Source organism: Populus euphratica, unplaced genomic scaffold (assembly GCF_000495115.2).
Source record: "Populus euphratica unplaced genomic scaffold, PopEup_1.0 scaffold86.1, whole genome shotgun sequence".
Lineage (NCBI taxonomy): Eukaryota > Viridiplantae > Streptophyta > Magnoliopsida > Malpighiales > Salicaceae > Populus > Populus euphratica.
Genome location: NW_011499880.1, coordinates 255454 through 276039, shown reverse-complemented (window position 1 = coordinate 276039; position 20586 = coordinate 255454). Strand labels below are relative to the sequence as shown.

Genomic DNA, 20586 nt, shown 5'->3' with positions numbered 1-20586 from the left:
AAACAACTCCCAAAATTATCGATTCCATTTAGGAAGATAAATCGAACTCCTCGATTATGAAACAATCCAAGATAAATCATCAACTGGAGAAAAGAGAGAATTAAAAAATGCGGTGAGCGTGGATCGAACACGCGACCTTCAGATCTTCAGTCTGACGCTCTCCCAACTGAGCTATCCCCGCCTGTTGATGGAATCTATAATTATCAAACTAGAACACTAAGTACTCGGGATCATGCTTATTAGCTATTGCTTACTACTCACTATGTTAATAATACCTTGCATCCGGACAAAGAAAATCAAATACCAGAATTTTAAACGTCTCTTCCTTCCTAGTATCCCTCAACCAAACGAACCATAGTACACAGACAACCCCGACAATCGTCAACAACAAAACAAAACTATTCTCGTATTCTGTTGGAATAGAATTCATGGGTAAAGCATAGAAAAGAAACCCTGTAATTCCTACGCTGCCAACTACCTATTTTCGTCTTTTCTTCCTCTTATGGTTTGATTGATATTGTGATGTATAATGTTATTTTTAAAAAATATATAAAAATAATTTTATTTAGTTTTTTTTTTTGATAAAAGAATCAAAACCATTAAAAACACTAAAATAAAATTAATTTGATATTTTTATTATGCTAAATATACTTTTAAAACTCATCTAAACACAAATAGAAACGATGTCAAATAAAGTTGGCTGCCAGGATATGAAAGGGAAAAAAATGATTTTCTCTTGAGAAATTCTATAGTGCTTAGATTATTACTCTAGGTTTACTTTAAACAAAGAGATATATAAAATTAAATGCAGGACCACCAAAATTTAAAATAATAAACATATCTCCATCTAAGCTTTTTATTCTATAATTACTTTTCTCTTATTTCCTTTTCTATTTTTACACGTGTATAATGATGCAATAATCATCTTTATAAATTAATATTTATATGTATAGATAAAAACAGTAAAGAATTTTTATTTTTTATCAATTAAAAATATTTAAAATATTCATTTAATACTTTGATCACTATAAATCTTAATTAATCTTTAAATTCTGGTTAAAAAATTAATTATATATTAGGAAAAAAATATTAGTCCTAATATATTCCATCAAAGATAAACTATATTATATATTTTTCTAACCATTAGTTTGTTTATTAATTGAAAACTAGTCCAGCAAAGTAAACTATAACTTTTATAGTTAAATTTGTTTATTAATTGAAAACTAGTCCATACTAGCAAAGTAAACTATAACTTTTATAGTTAAATCTAATTATTTTAAAATTCGAATATGTTTTTGCATGTTTTTTAAATAAGAAGAATATATCTTAGATCCAAGTTTATAATTTTTTATATTAAAATAATTTATTTATTTTTATGTTTAGGTCATGTCCTTGTAGATTTAATAAAAATGTTATTAAATCCATGAAATCCACGAAAGATTTTATTTTATTTTATTTGGTTTTTTTTGTATTTTCAAGGAATGCTAAGTTATGCAATGCATTTTTTTTTGTATTTTTTTTTTGTATTCTTTGTACTATAATGCAAACATGGTTGTTTTAAAGAAACTCAATTTAAAATATATAATTGTATTTTTGGAAGAAAATGTTTTTGTTATTTTTATATTTTTTAAGAAAAATAATTTATTTAATATTGGAAAACACCTAGCAAGTAGATCGGGATAAAAAAATGTGAGAGATCCAAAGATAATTACAAAATAGTCCCCTGAAAATCTGAAAATGAAATAAATAAGAAAAGGGCAACTTGACACTCTTCTGGATTGGTCTCATCTGGTTCTTTGATTGAACCATCTATGAGTCCAATCCTATTCTACTTCCTATAATTGAGCTTGATTTATTCACAAGCAAGAAAATAAATCAATTTACATTTACATTTATTGACAGTGGCGGCAAAGATTCCTCTCCTTGATTTTCTTGGTTTCATGAACTGGCTTGATTTTCTTGGATTAGCATTCCTTTAACAATCTACACCGATGAGGTGTAATTTTCTTATTTCTGTTTCATAAAATATATGCAGCTGGGAATGTTCTTCCTGCTGTTAACGTTTTTACAATTTGTTGTCTAAATTAATGCACAATTGTAGAGAAAGAAGACTGTGGGATGCTAATCGCAGAAATGGAAGCATGAAATTAGATGAAATATATTAAAGAAAAAAAACAAAAAGAAATGAAATCTAGGAAAGCCTCTATGAGTGCAGTAACTGAAATTACAACTTCACAAGTCAAAGTAGTTATATAATTTCCGGTGACGGTTCATCACAGTATTTCTTGGGGGAAAAAAGGGAGTAGAAACGGCATGAAATACAGGAAAAGCAACTGAAATTACAACCATCACAGTATTTCTTGGGGACAAAAGAGAGTAGAAACGGCATGAAATACAGGAAAATGCACGCTACAATATACCGGTTTCTGAAATAGTAGGTGCTCCGTGAAAATTGATCCAGCATCAGCATTCAAAGGGTATTGGATCCTGCATGTACAAACGGGGAACAGATAGGATTTAGAAAATTAGTTGAGAATCCAACTAGGTACCAGTTGAAATATGTGAATCGAAGGACTTTTATACCTAAAAAGTGGGTGAGTGATTTACGTTGAGAGAAAGAGAGGGGTTAAAAGCCATAAAGGGTGGTATGAAAAATATATGAAGAGGACAAGTAAAGACTAAAAAAGGCTTGCCAGTAAAACTTCTCTTCAAAAACGTTTTTCTTATGTTTCTTCCTTGGTCTTCATCTTCTTCAAGCAGTCTGAGACTCTGGAACTATCACCTAAAACTACAAAAGGAAGAAGTACATCCTTAGTGTTAGGATGGTCCCACTCCACCGACTCCCACCATTCTTTTGGATCTACATCGATTTCTTCAAGAGATGGGGGGGGACATAGCTGGCCATTGTCAAGCACGGGAAGGCAGATTGGTATCCTCTTTAGCTTCGGACAATCTCTCACTCTGATCTTTTGGAGAGAACCGCAAATCAATTTGGCACAACATATACTTTTCAGTTTTGGCAAATAAACAAAGTTGAGACGTCTTAAGTTTGGGAGATCGAATTCTCTGGAACTACAGCTACTGCTGCTTTCTTCACCCACAACCCAGTCTACCCTTGTTGCTATTATCTCCTCCATTTTGTGACATTCCTCGACCGAAATCATTTCCAGGTTTGCTAGGTTTCGCAGCAAGGCAAGAGGGAACAGCTTTTTCATGCTTGAACACCCATAACAATGGAAGTCTTTGAGATGAGAAAATATACCATCAGATGGCAGCGGTAATGGTGCAGAGCAGAACCAAGAAGATGAAAGCAAGCTCTCCATTCTATCACACAGCTGAATTTCAATGCACTCTAGTTCAATTGCATACTGTATTGATAAGACGTCGCATAAACTTCCTGCATCAGTGCATCTCAAAATCAACAGTTCTTGAATGTCACATGGGAAAAATGGAGAACTTCGATTCCAGTTGATATTGAAGTTACATATACATACTTTTCTACTTCTTCCAGAAAATTCCAATACACGTAAATAGTCTTTGTTATCATTCCATTGTCCTACTAAAAATTTGTATGTACTTAGTGATAGGGTCCCATCCCAAGATTTGAGATACCCTATGAAGTCAGAGAAACATTCAAAATGGCATTCCAAAGTTTCCAACTTCCTCAAGCATGCTACTTCCTTTCCTTCAACTGTTACTGGAGCATATTGTCCCTGCACCCAATCATCTAGTGCAAAGAACTGCAGGCGATAAAGTTGAGGTAATATTCCAGGAGGAAACTCCTTTTGACTACATCCATTGAGTTTAAGATACCTGAGGTTGGATAGCCATTCCATGTCTTGAGGCACATCTACAAGAACGGTATCACTGAGATCCAACCTCTTCAGTAGCCTAAGCTTTTTTAATGATGGCACATGCCTTAGCCGCTCACAACCATTGAGCAATAATGCACTAAGATTCTCCAAATCAGAGACAGAATCTGGCAATAATTCAATATTTGTCTTGGACAGATCAAGAACCTTGAGCTTGTTCAAATGCTTGAAAAAAGAATACGCAATAAATCTCAAAGTGTAATTATAGGGTAACAACAAGGTTGAAAGAATGGGACACCTTGGTGAATGGCTAGAAGGAATTTCTTTGAATTTACCATTTATCCAGGACACTCTTGTAAGAACCTCTTTCCACTTATCCACATCTCGTAATTCTTCGCCAACCATGATTGGAGAGCTCATTTGCAGGATTTGGCAGGCCATGTCCCTAATCAAGCCATGCATCCTGACAGCTCTATAACCATTATAATCATTAGAACTTTCCAACAAACAGACATTTTCAAGTTCATTGAGCATCGTATGGCCCTCATCAAATTCTGCTTGCCTGCTATCAATCCCTTCAATTATTCCCTCATCAATCAAATAACCTATCAAGTCCTCCCTGCTAATCCCATAATCTTCTGGAAATAACGCACAGTATAAGAAACATTGCTGTTGTGCTAAATCACCTAACTGGTCATAGCTAAACCTCAATGACGGAAATACCTTATCTTTCATGTCCCTAACTTTAGATTTTTTCAATTTCTCCAATGTATTCCTCCACTCATGCAGGTCACTCACACCCCTCATGCTTTCTGCCATTGTAATAATTCCCAAAGGTAAACCAGCACATTTCCTTGTAACAGATTTTGCAATTTGCTCAACTTCTGGAGAAATTACTACATCATGTGTAAATCTCTCTCTAAACAAAGTCCAAGCTTCTTCCCAAGGCAGAGGCTCCACTTTGATTTTTTGCAGGCAGCCCATCCCTCGACAAACTTTTAATGATCTAGTTGTAAGAATCAACTTGCATCCCTTCTCTTGGACAGGAATTCCCACCTTCTCTGGATCAAAAGTGTCCCACAGATTGTCCAAAATGAGTAAATGCTGCCATTTCATTACAAATGCTTCTGAAAGTTCCTGGGCTCTTAGGATCTCGTCGTCTTCATTTGAAAGATGTATACCTAGACATGTAGCAATAAGATTCTGCAATTTACAAATGCTAAAATCTTGAGGTATAGTGATCCAGTAAACATGATGAAAAGTGCCTGATGTTTTTCTAAGTTGATGGTAAACATGTTTCACCAGCGAAGTTTTACCCACACCTCCCATCCCATAAATGCCAATGCGTAAGACTTCATCATTCATTAACCAAGACAAGATGGCATCCTTATTCTCTTCAAATGCTTTACCCGCTACCTCTGAAGAGCTAGTGGGTACCGCATTTTCTCTAGCATCACTTTTGTTGGGTGTATGGCCACCAGAAGAGCTAGCTTCCGCAACAGGCTTCACTAATCTATCTGTCTTGTTATCTACATTAATTAACCAGTCAGCTCTAATTCTACATTTTTTGTTGACACCCTCCATAGCTAGAAAGGCTGCTTCTTGAACATCCTTAGGCACTTCTCTACAAATCGCAGCACCGTGCCCTTTAGTACCTGACCAGTGCCATTTGATCCTTGAAATCGAAGTACGAAACGCAAATAGATGCCCGCAGAACTTACACTTCTTCTTACCAACATCATTCTCCTCAACATAGGCCTGGAATTGATCATCTGATAAAACCATTTTCTCCTCGTACTTTAGTGTCCCTATAACATAAAAAATTGTCAAAACATTCAATAAAATGAAAGTTTAATTAATTGCACCAAATAAAAAACTTGCATAAATTCTTCAGTTTATAAAAATAGAAAAAAAAAAAGCATGATTAAATACAAGATAATTTCAAAATAGGACTAGGCAAAGGAAAAAGACTTCGTACCGTGCCGGCCGATAAGGTGATGTAACTTGGAAGACGTTAATTAGAACAGAAACAGAGGAGCATAGACAGGTTACATAGCACCAAACTTCCTCTCTTATCTTCAATTCTGTGTGAGAGGAATAAGGCGGGTTAGAACATGGAATCAAATAGGTCTCTGAAATATTTATAATCTGATCGGATCTTCAACTCCAAACAAAATCTACAAAGCGGGCAGTACTAATCATAGTTGAAAGACAATAAATAAATAAAAAATATGAAACAAATTAGGTTATTGTTTACCTGTACTGATACAGATTGTGTCCAAACTTAAGAGGATGATTTCCAGAACGATCTGATTATAAATATGAAAAAAACAAGGAAGCAAGCACTGCAACTGAAGGGAAAGTACGAATTGGGAAAGACAGATGCAGGCTGATGTGAAAAGGATGTAGCCCTAGCAGACAACCCCAGCTAAACGCAATTCTAATTTCAGGCTATTCCACTATTATTATTATTATTATGATTATTCACCTTCCTACAAGCTGCCGCCTTGGAGATAGACTAAATTTAAAATATAAAAAAGATATTTCTAAATTATAATATAGAAAAAAATAGAGCCAAGCTAATGTTTGTTTCTTTCGGTTAACCATGCTTTTTAAAATAATTTTAAATTATTTTTTATTTAAAAATATTAAATTAAAATTTTTAAATTTTTTTATATTGATATGTTGTTAGAAAAAATAAAAATCTAAAAAATATTTTTTTAATTAAAAAAACCTTACAATATATTACTAAACACACACTTAAAAATAAAATAAAAAATATTATAAAATTTTTTTAAAAAAAGAAAAATGATAAGGAAATTGTGCCCATAAACTTCATTTAATTTCATTATAAAAAAATCACTTTATAAGAAGGTGATCTATAGAAAACCTAAAAAGCACCTAACAATAAATAAAAAAAGAAAAAAAACCAAAATTTATCTTTTTTCAAATATCTCTTATCAATAATATTTTTAAGTCCCCCTTTATATTGTATATTTTATGAAGTTCAACTTCCCCTCATCATAATATTGATGTATTTTAATTAACTCTTGAAAAAAAATGATTCATTTTAAAATATATATTGATTTTCCTAGAAAATTCATTTAAGAAAAAATGTACTAGAAAATTGAAAGGGTAAGGAGATTTTATCCATAATTTACGTTATTTTATTTTATTTTATAAAAAATTAAAAGTACTCCATATTATAAAAAGAAAATTGTAAGAGCAAGGAAATTAGGTTACGATGTGCAAAATTTTATTTTTGTTTGATAAGAAAAAATCAAAAGCAGGGATAATAGTAGTAAATTGAAATTTTTTTATGTGTTTTTACTTCACATTAATATATTATAGTATTTTTAAATTATTCTATGTATTAATATTAAAAATAATTTTAATATATTTTTAAATAAAAAATATTTTAAAAAATAACTATTTTTTTTTAAATCTTCACTGCGTTGTGTGCTGGCCGTATTGAAAAACGGTGATTGAAGAAAAATAAATACTTTGGGTTTTAAGGTGATTTATTACAGGAGTAAAAATTCAATCTAGCCCCAATGTCTTTTTTTATTACAAATTGAGCCCTTTTGATATTATTGATTTTACCTCAGATTTAATGGACATTCAATAAATTTTCCTGCGTCGTATTTAACGCTTCCACCCAAGATGACAAAATAAGTTGAGAAAACGAAATTTTTTGGTTTCCCCGTCTCCTTCACCCTTCTCTGGCTTCTGTTGATCCCCATTTACAGCAAAACTATTCTCCGCTGCATGCTGAGTTTTTGATTTGCTGGCCTCATCCACGCCCTTAAAGTATCACCATTTCTCCCGTTCTTGACAGCCACAGCATTAAACCTCGAGATATTGATCTAATTCTCAATTGCTCACAGAATTTTCAAAGCTTGAATTGCAGTTGCAATGGAGCCCAAAGAAACCAGCTGCATTTTTATGGAGGCTATTCAATACCCCAGAAGAGAAGGACGTTACCTAAAGGATCAGATTATAGGAAACTTTTTCTATTTTATCACAGCAAGTCATTATGCTTGTTTTTCATAATTTAATTCATTGCCTCTTCATCTGAGAAAAACTAGCAATTTCTCCATTCATGAGTTGGATTTGGATTTCTACAACACGAAAATAACTGCTACCTCTGCAATTTTGATATAATTTGCAGACAATATTATGAAACCTGCTGCAATCTTCATTGTCACTGCCCGACAATCTCTTCTTTTCCATGGATGTTGTCTCGCTTCTAATGAAGCTTATTGCATCTCCAACTATTTTTCACATCTATTTATTTCTTTTTTATCTCCACGCAGCCTAAATTTACCGGAAGCGAAAAGCAGACAATCAATCTAATATGTACAGAAGAGGCATCACAACAAAAACAAAAACAAAGTGAAAATAATAAATAATGGAAGTTGTTGCCTGTGAACTATTGAAGTGGCAACACATTAAGGATTGTTCTACCAATTTAGCCAATTATGCCCTCAAACTATCATTTTTTTCAGACAAACATTGCTTATCCTTTAGTCTCCACTGGCCTTGGTTCCCACGCTTTGCTCCGAGGTTCGATTATTTTTGTTATTAAAAAAATGTTTAAATATTGAAATTAGGTTAAAAAATAATATAAAAAATTTCTCATGAAAAATATATAACAACACTAATTATGGTTAAGTTAATATAGGATAACAAATGTTTAATTATCATTATTATTATTATTATTATTAAAAAATAAAAACCTTGAATTTGATTTAAATGATAAAATTATAAATTATAAAAACTTTGACAAGAAGACAAAGAAAAATAATAAGAAATCAAAAGAAAATATACCAAACTGAAATTATTATTATTATCATTGAGAAAATCAAGATCATAAACTTAATTTGAAAGATAAAATCAAAAATCATAAAAACTTTATCAATAAAAATCATTATATATACAAATTAGAAACTAAGGGTTGAATTGAAAACATATAAAATTTTAACAAAAAAATAATAAAAATAAACAAATCAAGATTATAAAAACTAAATTTGAAATTCCAACAATACTAAGGATCATAATATATTTATCAGGATAGGAAAGAGAAATAAAGAAAAAAGTCACTAGTTATAAACTAAAAGTATTTGAACTAACCATGCAACTTAAGATGGAAAAAGAAACAGTGAGGAATTGGACTATATAGTGAAACCTATTTATTTTTTTATCACTTAGAGATATTTTATATGTCACCTAAAAGATACAGCATCTCCCACTTGTTAGCATAATTTTTTTTAATAAAAAAATATTATTTTATTGATAAATTATAACACTATTCTCGTACAAACCAACAATTAACAAAAATAACTAAAGTTAAAATACTCTAATATCCTTGACATGTACATTTATAAATCAACTATACATAAAAACCTGAAAATACCTACATACTCATCCAAAACAATTGATTTATTTATTCTTTGAGTTATTTTTTTATTTTATTGTTTATAAAATATTATGTAGATAAAAATATTCTCATATAAATCAATAATAACAAATGGCTCATATGAAAATACCAAAATCTCCCTTAATCAAAAGCAAGCAAATTTTTTAGCCAAAAGCATAGATATCAGTCCAATATTGCAGCGAATAATGAAGTGAGATGATTTTTCCATGCATTTTAGTATATTTGTTATTTGATGTCATTATAATGTCAGTGAATCCAACATTATCATTGTTCTACTTCAAAAAATAATTTCAAGGATTTTTATATTAGAAAGTATTTTTATTAATTTTTTAAATGTCCAATATTCACAAAATTGTTAAAAATAGAAAATATGTTCCCATGCTTCCAATTTTGCTGGAGACCCCAAAGACTAACATTAAGTTTCCGTATAGTTTAATATAGTTCCTAATTTACTAACCTAAAAAATTTTGAAATTATTTTGGAAGTAGATTGGTGTTTTAATATGTTTTAACATATATGAATAATTTTAACATAAAATACCGGAAAAAAAAATGAAAATTCTAATTGACAGTTTTGGTCACTAGTTAAAGCTCGGTCTTTCGACCTAATGTTAAAATCAAACGGAGGCTAACGAAGGGGCCACATTTATCTAAAAGATGATGTCTCAAAAACATATTATTTCAAACATAATGAATGGGATGTAAATTATATTTTTTTTTTATTATTTAAAATAAAAAATATTTTTTTATATTGTTTTAATATGCTAATATTATATTTTATATTTTTTTTTTAAATAAAAAATATTTTTTATATTGTTTTAATATGCTAATATTAAAAATAATTTTATTTTAATATATTTCTAAATAAAAAATATTTTAAACTACCACCACAGTCATAATTCCACATACTGTAAATCTCAATGTGTCACGGTATCAATATCAATAGCTCAAGAACTATCATTCAATAAGAATAAAAAATACATATAGAGGCTGAGCACATAGCGTTAACGATCAACTTGGCACCTTGCATTCCAAAAGCATTCTTCGTAATTCATCTACGTATTTGAAGACGCATGAATCCTAGTCCAAAAGGGGCACAAAGAGACGTGAATGTTAGTATAAAATCAAAGGAATATGAGGTAAAAAACAAGAAAATCAACTAATGTGTGAAACATGTAAATCAACAACAGGAGCGTTAAAGATTCTGAAGAGATGGAGAAAAAGAGGAGCTAACCAATGCCCAGGCAATTTATGTAACCTCTCGCTCAACAGCATCAGGGAGGGGGTTGATGGATGTTCTTTGCACTGCGCTTGTCCCATTCCACTGACTCCCACCATTCTTCTGGATACGACGGCATTTTTCGAATTGATTTTAGCAGGGCACGAGAGAATGGTAACCTCTTCAGCTTCAAACAGTAAACAACATCAAGTTCTTGGAGAGAATCACAAATCATTACCCCACTGCAAATGCTTTTTAGCTCCGATAAATTTCTCAATTTTAGTAGCCGCAAATTTGGCAGCCTGAATTCCACACTGGCGTCAATGGAACGGCTGCTGCTGTTTCTTTCTTCACCCATAGTCCCGCCTTCGTCTTCTTCTTCGGCCGCTATTATCTCCTCCATTTTGTCACAAAATTCTACTTCAATGACTTCGAGGTGTTTGAGGTTCGGTAGCAAGCCAGAAGGAAACAGCTTTTTTATACTTGGACAATTAAACACATCAAATACTCTGAGACAAGAAAAGGTACCCATAGATGGGAATGGTTGTAAAGCAGTTCCTTCTCTGCCGAAGAGGGCAAGTAAGTTCTTCAACCAGTAAAGATGAAGAGTTTCGACGCTTTTAACTATATCAGTGGAAAAGCTGGACAACGTGAACAGGAACTCCACACCATGGCACTCAGAAATTACAAAAGACTTCAGTCCAGTTGCTTGTACGTTGCATAAGTTTCTAGCATCATGGCATTTAGCAATCACCAGTTTTTGTATGCCTTCAGGAAGTGCTAGAAAATCTCCTCTTTCGCCAATATTGCAGTTATATAACCGAACTTCTTTGTCTTTGTCTTTCTTTGAGATTGGAGTAAGCATAAAATCTGTATAGACATTGTCACCTAGCTGTCCTATTTTGATATCGTAAGTGCATAACGGTTGCCTCTCTTCTTGAGATTTAAGATACTTGTTGAAATCAACAAGATCATAGAAATGGCATTTCAAAGATTCCAACTTTCTCAAGCCTGCTACTACCTCTACTTCAACTGCTCTGAGCCCCCCTAAAGACTGGTGCAGGTGGAGGAATTGTAAATTAGAGAGATTAAATAACATAGTGGCTGAAAATTCCTTGAGTGTAGTCCCGTCGAGATTAAGATACCTCAATTTGAAAAGCAAATCTATACCATGAGGTACCTCTTCAAGTGGAGCATTACTGAAATTCAGCATCTTCAGTTTCCTGAGCTTTGCTAATGATGGTACATGTCTCAGCTTGTAACAGCCCCTCAGCCATAATCCATGTAGATGCACAAGACCAGAGATAGAACCTGGCAATTCCTTTATAGCAGTAAAAGAGAGGTCAAGAAACTGGAGCAGGCAGAGTCGTTTGACAAAAGAATCTGTGATCAATTCCAGTTTGTGATTTCCACATAACAACAAGGTTGCCAGATTGGTACACCGTGGCGAAAGATTTGGTGGAACTTCCTCGATGTCATTTCTCATTAATGAAACTTGCATAAGACCCTCGGTCCATTTCTCCTCATCTGGGAATTCTTTTAATTGAACACCAGCTTTAACCATTGCTCTTGAATTCATAATTTGGAGGGCCATATCCCTAATCAAGTCATGCATCCTGACATATCCAGAATCTTCAGTTATAAAGCTCTCCAATAAGCAGGCATTTTCAAGTTTATCAAGCATGAAGTGGCCCTTATCAAATTGGGATTGCCTGCTCCCTCTATCTTCTATTATTCTCTCAGCAATCAAATACTCTATCAAGTCATTTTTGTCGATCTTGCAATCCTCTGGAAACAACGCGCAATATAATAGACATCGTTGCAATGATAAGTCATTCAAATGTAAATAACTAAATACCAATATCGGAAACACATCGAGTTCCATGCTACCTTTTGTACGTTTCAATTCTTCCAATTCCTGTAATGTTTTCCTCCACGCATGAACATCTCCCACTCCCCTCATGCTTCTCGCCGTTGTTTTAATCCCGAGTGGAAAACCAGCACATTCACTCGCAAGAAATTTTGCCAATTGGCTCACTTTGGCATCATAATTCCCAAGTTCCTTAGCAAACAAGCTCCAAGCCTCTTCCTCAGCAAGAGGCTCCACATTGACCACATTCTCCGGGCAGCCCATCCGTTTACAAACATCTAATGATCGAGTTGTAAAAATCAACTTGCATTTATTCCCTCTGATAGGAATTCCCATCTTCTCCACATCAAAATGATTCCTCAAATTATCTAATATCAGCACAGATTTTTGTTTTGTTAAAAATGCTTTTGAAAGTTTTGCAGCTCTACTCTTCTCATCTTTTTCATTTGAAAGATCTAAATCAATGTTTTTGGCAATCAGATTCTGCAACTTATAAATGTTAAAATCTTGTGTTACAGTAATCCAATAAATATGATGAAAAGAGTTTGGTATTTTCAGAAGCAGATTACGGATATGCATCACCAGTGTTGTTTTGCCCATCCCTCCCCTTCCACAAACACCAATAGTTAAAACCTGCTCCTTCTTTAACAAGGACCAAATCTCATCCATATTTCTTTGAAACGCTTGACCCACTGGCTCCGTTGTCAGCCATGCATCTCCTATAGTCTCTTGTAACCCTTCCTGAATCAGATTTCCAGCCATGTCCTCTCTGCTACAATTCAAACCATCGTTCTCCTTTGACGAATCATATATCTCTTGCCAGTCTTTTTCAATTGATTGGTCAACTAGATCCATTCTTGGCAATGCAGTTCCTCCAGTCTCGCGTACATCAGCAACATTCCCTTCAACAGAGCTACCAGTTTCAACAAACTGAATCAATTCTGCAGGACTCTTGCTCTCTACTTCATCCGAGCTTTCAGCTTCCATCAGCACCTCTTCTATATCCCTTGCAAGAATTTCAACTTCATTCTTTTCTTCTAGTGAAGAAGTAGAAAACTTATTAGCTACCTCACTTGGCATGGTTTTAAGTTTCTTTCTTGAGCCATGAATAGATAAATAGGATGCTTCTTGAATCTCTTTAGGCACTTTTGCACAGATATTAACTCCGCGCCGTTTGACTCCTGCGAAATGTGATTTGATCCTCGATATTGAAGTAGCAACAGCAAATATATACTCGCAAAACATGCACCTCAAAAGACCACCGTTCATCTTCTCCACATAATCCCAAAAGGGATCGTTCGGTCTAACCATTTCTATTGTTGAATCCTTCCATGCACAAACTAAATTAATTTTAGAAGAATGGAAGTTGTAATTTATTATTTAATTCAAATAAGAATATCGAAAAAGATTAGAAAAAGGAAACAACTAAGTTATAAAGAAGTAGGCGATGATACCAAGTAGCAATTACAGACCAAACAGAAACTCTAGAAATAAGCATGCACAGGAAAGAGAAACAAAAACATTTGTGAATTTACATTAACTTCAAGTTACAGTAGAAAAATAAAACAAATAAATAGGAGCATTGAATAAACGGAAGACAGCACAGCTTACCTTGCCGGTCGGCTTGGTTGATGTGGCTGTTGTCTGAAAAGATGTTGATCAGTTTAGTTTAGTTTAGAGCTAATGCAAGAACACAAACAGCAAAGCCAATTGTAGGATTCTTAACCTGAAGGGAGTCAACGCGATTTGCCTTGGGAAGTTGCTTGCAGTTGAAGGGAAGTTGATTAGAAATGAGCATGTTTCTTGTATAGAGACCTGCTTTTGTAGTTCCCATTGGAGCGTGGAAAGTGCAAGTTTCTTCCGAGTAATTTCATTTAAAAAAGTGGTTGCAGTTTTTGTCCTCGAATTTCTTATGTTACGAGAAACTTGCCCCCTTTCACATTTCTTAAGGGTATTTTACCATCCTAACGCTTTAATAAAAAAATTGTAATAATAGCAGGATATAAAAATATTTAGAAAATAATACAGTTTAAATACAATTATAATTCTAAATATTAGTTTTGTAACCAGAATAAACAATTGTTTACTTATAAATCAAAAATAAAATTAATTAATATATACAAAATCTAATTAAAAAAAAGAGAGAGAGATAAGCAAATGTTATATAAAAAGAGAAAGAAAGAATGAAAGAGAGAGAGAGATAAGCAGATGTTATATAAAAAGAGAAAGAAAGAATGTGTCTCCATTAAAAAATTATTAACGGTTCAAACCATATCATAAAAGGTCATTAAACAATATCATAATTAATTAGTGATTTAATTAGTGATTTTATTTGCAATGAACTAAAGCCTAAAATATTTAACCTCAAATTAACTCTAAAAAGAATTACTAACTAATTATAATTTTAATTTTGTTAATAATTTTTTATGATACAATTAAAATCACTTCGTTGAGCTTTTTTTAATAATTCTGGAGATCTAAAAAACATTATTCCTAATGGCGATTACAAAACTTAGATTCAAAATACCAATTGTATTTAAACTTTATTATTTTCAAATATTTTTTAATATATGTTATTTTTTAAAAACTTTTAGTATGTCAACTTTTCAAAAACAAATCCAATTCACAAGTCATACATATTGATAAAAAAAAAAAATTCCAATTCAAAAGTCATCCAAACAGAATTGCCCTTTTTACGATTATTTTGGAGGTATGTTCAAGATTTAAGAAAAAAAAAGAGAAGAAAAAGAAAGAAACGTGAACCGGTGGGCAAGTTGAGTTGTTCTTTCCTTCCGCCGTACGCCATCTCAGTACCTCCTCCTTTACACGCAGACATGCCTTGCAAGTGTGGTTTTGAAATTATTTTTTAAAGTGTATTAAAATAATTTTTTTTATTTTTTAAAAATTATTTTTAATATTAATATATTAAAATAATATAAAAACATTAAAAAATATATTAATTTAAAATAAAAAAATAGATTTTTAAAAAATATTTTTAAAATATAACAACAAACCAGATTTAAGAATATAAAGATTCTAGCCTCAATGGAAGGCATTTGTGCTCTGGTTCATCTTGATTGCGACCTCCTACTGAAATTTTCTCTTTTTCTTTATTCAATCACTGAGCTAGACAGACACCCCTTCAATTATATTCCATCTGTTTTTCGATTGAATAACATGTCAATTGCACATACTTCCCTGGAAAACATCAAAATATCATCAAATATTGGTTAAAAAAACATTTAAAAAATAACATCCCCCTGATGTTTATGATTAAATTATCATCAAAATAGTTTCATGACCTTCTGATAACCTTTTGCTATATTTCTGTGAAAAGCATGTGAGTTGTATAAATCTGATGAGATATAGCAGGAGTATCAGTCAAAACACTTGATGATTTGAGCGTTGAGATCATAAAGAAATTGATTCAGGGGTGTCGATCAAAATAACCTATATATTATATAACCAGCTCATAAAACAGCTAGCATTAACCATACCTGAGGAGTGCGTTAATCAAACATATATGCTGATAGATCACTAGGGCTAAAATATATCAGTTATCGCCACCAATCAGTAATCCATCTATCGTAGACAAAACTGCAACTTCGTAACACGTGAATTGACAATTTGACAGAACCGATTCCCCCACCAGAGAAAAGAAAATGAAAGAAGGAAAGAAAGAGAGAAAACAGAAGCTAAGTTCATGACTGACGGACTCATGCATCTCTAGTTATCGGAATCCCACAGGCAGTCAGTTAACACGACGGGGGAAAAAGACGCCCTAGTCAAACAAAAGATACAGAGCACTCTGATGAAAAGAAAACAGCTTCAGAAGATGTTCACAAGATTTAAATTTCAGCCTACCAGAGACGCATTTGTTTCTGCACAGCATACAAGGGCAAACCACATCCATCATGCCTCGGGGATGCAATCTGAGGATTTAACTTTATCCTGCAAGATCAAATTTATCAACGACAGTAAGGGTTGAGGATTAACATTCTTTTTGCTTCCAGTTCCTGAAGACGGGCTATTGCAAGGAAAATTCAAAAAAAAAATGATGGGAAGGAAGTGCGATAACTATATGATCAGGTTAAAGAAAATAAAATTGAAATGTTGATTGAATTTACATGAATCAAGTCTAACAAGAAGCAGCATGAACTCGCAGGAAGAATAATAAGCATACACAATTTGAAAGATATATGGAGAACAGTAAAACAAAATTAGAGTGTCACGGGGTAAGAATCTGGCGAGGGAAAGAGGATGCTATGCAGGTGCACCATTTCTAACAACTTTACACGCAATAATCTTGGTAAACCAATGGTTTTTTCTCTTTATTTTGACAAGTATGCAAAATTAAGGAGAATAACAAAAACTTCCAAACAACACAGTTTATGAGCGTGGGAACATATGTAGAGTAGAAATCTGATCAACAAATGGAAGAGAGGAGGAGCTCAGCATACATGAAATATTTGGCCCTTGGTCTTTTGTGTTTGTTTAGGCCCTGGTGATAGCCTGTAATCATTAAGGAAAGGTACACAAATGAATTACTTATGAAATGATCACAAATGAGAAAGCAAAGCATCCATTGGCAATTAGAAACATTCACTTCGTACACATTTATGACATGCAAGAAGAAAAGAACAAAAATTGAAGATAAAAATTGAGCAGAAAAGGGCAATGCCTCTTGTAATCTAGAATGCTTACTGAAGTTTACAGGCTCTCCTAAGCCCTAACAAGTGATATGGTAATGTAGTCTTGAAACACAGAAATAGGGGATCTTCGTCTCTTAAGCCCTGGGCTATGAGATAATAAGCAGTACAAAAGGGCTACATATCATAAAAGAATTTTTCTTCATAACTAAAATATGATATGCAAAGATGACACTTATATAACACCAACCAATATCCCACATGAAAATAGAACCAGAAAAACTTCAATCACTGTGGCGAGGACCCGGGCTGCTAACGGCAACCTCCACAATGATGAAAAAAGTTACACAGAAATGCATGAGATAATGCAAAAAGAAAAATGACTCAAAATCAGACCACAGAGGGGAAGACAGGAAATTTTTTAGCTCACTCCAAAACATTGTTGCAAAGAAGCTAGTTGAGTTCAACGATAACCAAAACCGAATATACATCACATTTCAAATCTTCAAGATAGCTAAACCTTCCATCATACCCATTTCATCAACTCAAGAAAAAGAAGAGGCAAATACAAACAAAACCAAATTCCAACAAACAAATTTCAAGCCAACTCACCATAGCACTGGTAAATCAATCACAGATGCAACCCAGCAAAAAGCAACTCCAATTCCTTATCTTGTGAGCCGGCCCTCTAACAAAATCCAAGATGAAGGTTAATATTTACAGAAAAATTATCATCTTTTTTCTTTTTTTTATCAAAATTGCTATATTTTGATACCTGGATGGACACAAGTTGAAGAATTTTATTAAGAACCGGCAAACGATGAGAAACATAACTGCTGGTTGCAGGAATTTGATTCATCCTCTTAGTCAGTTGTGGATTTACCAATTTGTTCGAGGATAAGTTGGTCTCTTCATATTTTTATTGAACATTTAAATTATTAATCTACCCTTTAAAAACAAAAACAAAAAATTAACTGGGAGGCAAGGGGCGTTTTTTGTTTTTTAATTATTTGGAACAATATAATTAATTAAATACTCTTGCAATTTTGTTTTTCTTTTATTTGGGTCCAGGATGTTTTTGTTATTTTCTTTTGGTTTTTCTATAATTATCCGGTGATTACATCTTTTGATATCTATAAAAATTATTAAAAAATAAAAGGTTCTTAGGACGTGCACCGCATGTGCCAATAAGTAAGAAGAGCTCGTGCCATTTGAACAATACATCCAGGCTCTTCTCATCATCAAACGCCACCTTCTGCAGCAGTGTTTGAAGTGGTGTCTCGAGAGCTTTCTAGTGATGGCGCGCTTGATAATGGAGGATATTTGGTGTGCTTCCGGTGAATTTTTTTTCTTTCTCTCTCTTCTCTGAGATAAAATACACAAGCTTCATTTCATTTGTTTTATTCATAGAATGTAGTTCTTATTTTTTTTTATCTATTTTTTTATTTTTTATAGGTTAATTCTTGTTTTTAATTTTATTTATATTATTTGATTTCATTTAGTTTTTATTTTAAATTTGATTTTTATTCTTTTAATTTTTATCTATTTTGTTTTTTATTTTTGGTAATTACTTTTTTTTTCAATTTCATCCCCCATTATTTAATTTTATTTAATTTTTATTTCAAATTTAATTCTTATTCTTTTAATTTTTATTTATTTCATTTTTAGCCTTTTCTTAATTCTTTTTTTTTTCAACTTCTTCCATCAACATTTTAGCCTTTTCCTAATTCTTTTTTTTTTTCAACTTCTTCCATCAACATTAGAAATTGCAATTTAATCCAAGCCCAATAAATGTCGTCGTGACTCATCTTGAACAGGTTGTGTTTTTTGTGGTTACTTTACTCAATGAGTAATGGATAGGGTATAAATATTATCAAAATATACCTGAAACTCACCCAAACCTAAGCTAAAATATATATTTATATTATATAAATATATTTGTAGAACATTTTGATTTTTAAAAAAACAATGTGTTACATATACACCTTGATATTGACATAAAACACACACACACACACATATATATATATAATATTTATTATTTTATAGTTTAATAATTTGATACACACATTACACATACACACATTTCAAATTTATTTATTGATTTGTTTATTTTTTATTTAATATTAAATTTTGTTAAATAATAGATATCAGTATGAATAAATAATTTCATCTCATGATGTTAGGAATGACAATTTAATATGAACTTAATGAATACCAACCCAAACAGATTAATATTGCTTCTATGGTTACCTTACTTAACATTAAATTGTTTACTAATTAAGCTTTCAATTTTCTTATGATAGGGTTACCCTGATGCCACAACTAGGTTGTAAATTTTACATGTTAACCTGAATGAATTCGGGTTACTTTTTAACAATTTTTTATTTGCCACTTTGTTTTCATGTTATCAAAATTATATAGACTTATTGACTTAGCCCAAGTCAATAATCTAGATCTTGGTTTTTTTTTGTTTGAGGACACTTGTGTTGTCTTGGCTTCCTATTTTTACGACAGAAAAAAAAAATTGGATCAGCCCGCAATGTAGCACGAGCCACATATCTAATACTTATAATTTTTAGTTATATTTGACCCTGTAATTTGAACTTTTCATCATATTTATCATTATAATTTTAGGTTTTAGTAATATTTTTTTCCTATGGTTTTGCTTTTGGTTTGATCATTATACGATTTTTTTATCATATTTGAAAATATAAAAATAAATATAACTATTAAAAAATAAATCATAGATAACTATTGGGTCCTACTAGCAGAAGGACCTGACACTTCTTTCCTTCTCTTCTATCATCAGCACCCTTTAAAACTCGTCTTACAATCCTTTCTCTAGCAAAATCTCACCTGACTCTCTAACTTTCTAAACCAAAGAGTAAGAAACTGCATCACATCCCTACGTGCTAGGATAGAAGTAAAGTAGTGATGACCATCCAAAGATTCTTAATAGGTATAATCAGAAGTTGGAGCATTAGGCATTTTATCGAGTAAACTGTTTAACTACTAGAACTCCTGGAGTGAAGAAGGAGGCACCAAACATAGCAGAAATGTCTTGAAGAGACAGGAGGGGGCCGCTCTTTTTTTAGCTTAGACTAAGGGCATCGATTCTTAGTGCCATAATAGGAATTGCTCTTGACACGCAAATGAAAGCCCTCATAACATTGTAGCTCGCTAACTTTATAAAAGATGAAGCAATACCCAATGTTATTGGGTCCTACTAACCAGCCAGATCCAATAGCTTTAGGTTTGGTAGCAGAGCCGGACTCAGTAGCGCCGCCAAATTCAATAGTATTTTTTGACTAAAAAACACAAGACGACGTTTCCTAGTGCTACAGTGACAAACCTAGTAGTATTTTTTAACTAAAAAATACAAAAGACAATGTCTTCTGGTGCAATAGTATCATCCACAATACAAACACTGTATATCTACTATGTGGTTTACAATGCAATAAGTTCATGTTCACAATTCATGTATTGTTTTTCTCATGCCTTTTAAAATATTATAATAAGTCGAGTGACATTTTTATGAGTAAATGAAAGATTTTTTTTAGATTTCCTAACATGTGCTTGACATAAAAATAAAAA

At 32.4% G+C, this 20586-nt stretch overlaps 2 protein-coding genes, 1 long non-coding RNA gene and 1 other non-coding gene across 10 annotated transcripts; all 4 read right to left on the bottom strand.

Moving 5' to 3' along the window:
- Positions 1-108: 108 nt before the first annotated feature.
- Positions 109-181, bottom strand: TRNAF-GAA (transfer RNA phenylalanine (anticodon GAA)). Its single transcript has one exon. It is a non-coding gene; the product is annotated as a tRNA-Phe (tRNA).
- A 2153-nt stretch (positions 182-2334) lies between these two features.
- On the bottom strand, positions 2335-6262 carry LOC105129159 (probable disease resistance protein At4g27220). Of its 2 annotated transcripts, none has more exons than XR_843016.1 (4): positions 6070-6262; positions 5791-5896; positions 2584-5620; positions 2335-2487 (listed from the first exon to the last, which is right to left on the bottom strand). XR_843016.1 is itself a non-coding variant. In XM_011031106.1 (4 exons), the coding sequence occupies exon 3, from the start codon at positions 5595-5597 to the stop codon at positions 2724-2726; it is 2874 nt and encodes a 957-aa protein (XP_011029408.1). In that variant the 5' UTR covers positions 5598-5620; positions 5791-5896; positions 6070-6261; the 3' UTR covers positions 2335-2487; positions 2694-2723. The 2 variants fall into 2 exon arrangements, 1 of the variants encoding a protein (XP_011029408.1); XM_011031106.1 differs by having other exon boundaries at positions 2694-5620; positions 6070-6261.
- A 3877-nt stretch (positions 6263-10139) lies between these two features.
- LOC105129157 (probable disease resistance protein At4g27220) lies at positions 10140-14391 on the bottom strand. 3 transcript variants are annotated; one of them, XM_011031104.1, is made up of 5 exons: positions 14067-14389; positions 13952-13984; positions 12361-13666; positions 10486-12258; positions 10140-10331 (listed from the first exon to the last, which is right to left on the bottom strand). In XM_011031104.1, the coding sequence occupies exons 1-4, from the start codon at positions 14172-14174 to the stop codon at positions 10526-10528; spliced, it is 3180 nt and encodes a 1059-aa protein (XP_011029406.1). In that variant the 5' UTR covers positions 14175-14389; the 3' UTR covers positions 10140-10331; positions 10486-10525. The 3 variants fall into 3 exon arrangements, with proteins under 3 accessions (XP_011029406.1, XP_011029407.1, XP_011029405.1); XM_011031105.1 differs by having other exon boundaries at positions 10486-13680; positions 14067-14391; XM_011031103.1 differs by having other exon boundaries at positions 10486-13666.
- A 970-nt stretch (positions 14392-15361) lies between these two features.
- LOC105129156 (uncharacterized) lies at positions 15362-17894 on the bottom strand. 4 transcript variants are annotated; one of them, XR_843015.1, is made up of 4 exons: positions 17765-17894; positions 16801-17677; positions 16205-16291; positions 15362-15538 (listed from the first exon to the last, which is right to left on the bottom strand). It is a non-coding gene; the product is annotated as an uncharacterized LOC105129156 (long non-coding RNA). The 4 variants fall into 4 exon arrangements; XR_843012.1 differs by having other exon boundaries at positions 15365-15538; positions 15838-16291; XR_843013.1 differs by lacking the exon at positions 15362-15538 and having other exon boundaries at positions 15850-16291; positions 16801-16852; positions 17045-17677.
- Positions 17895-20586: the final 2692 nt, after the last annotated feature.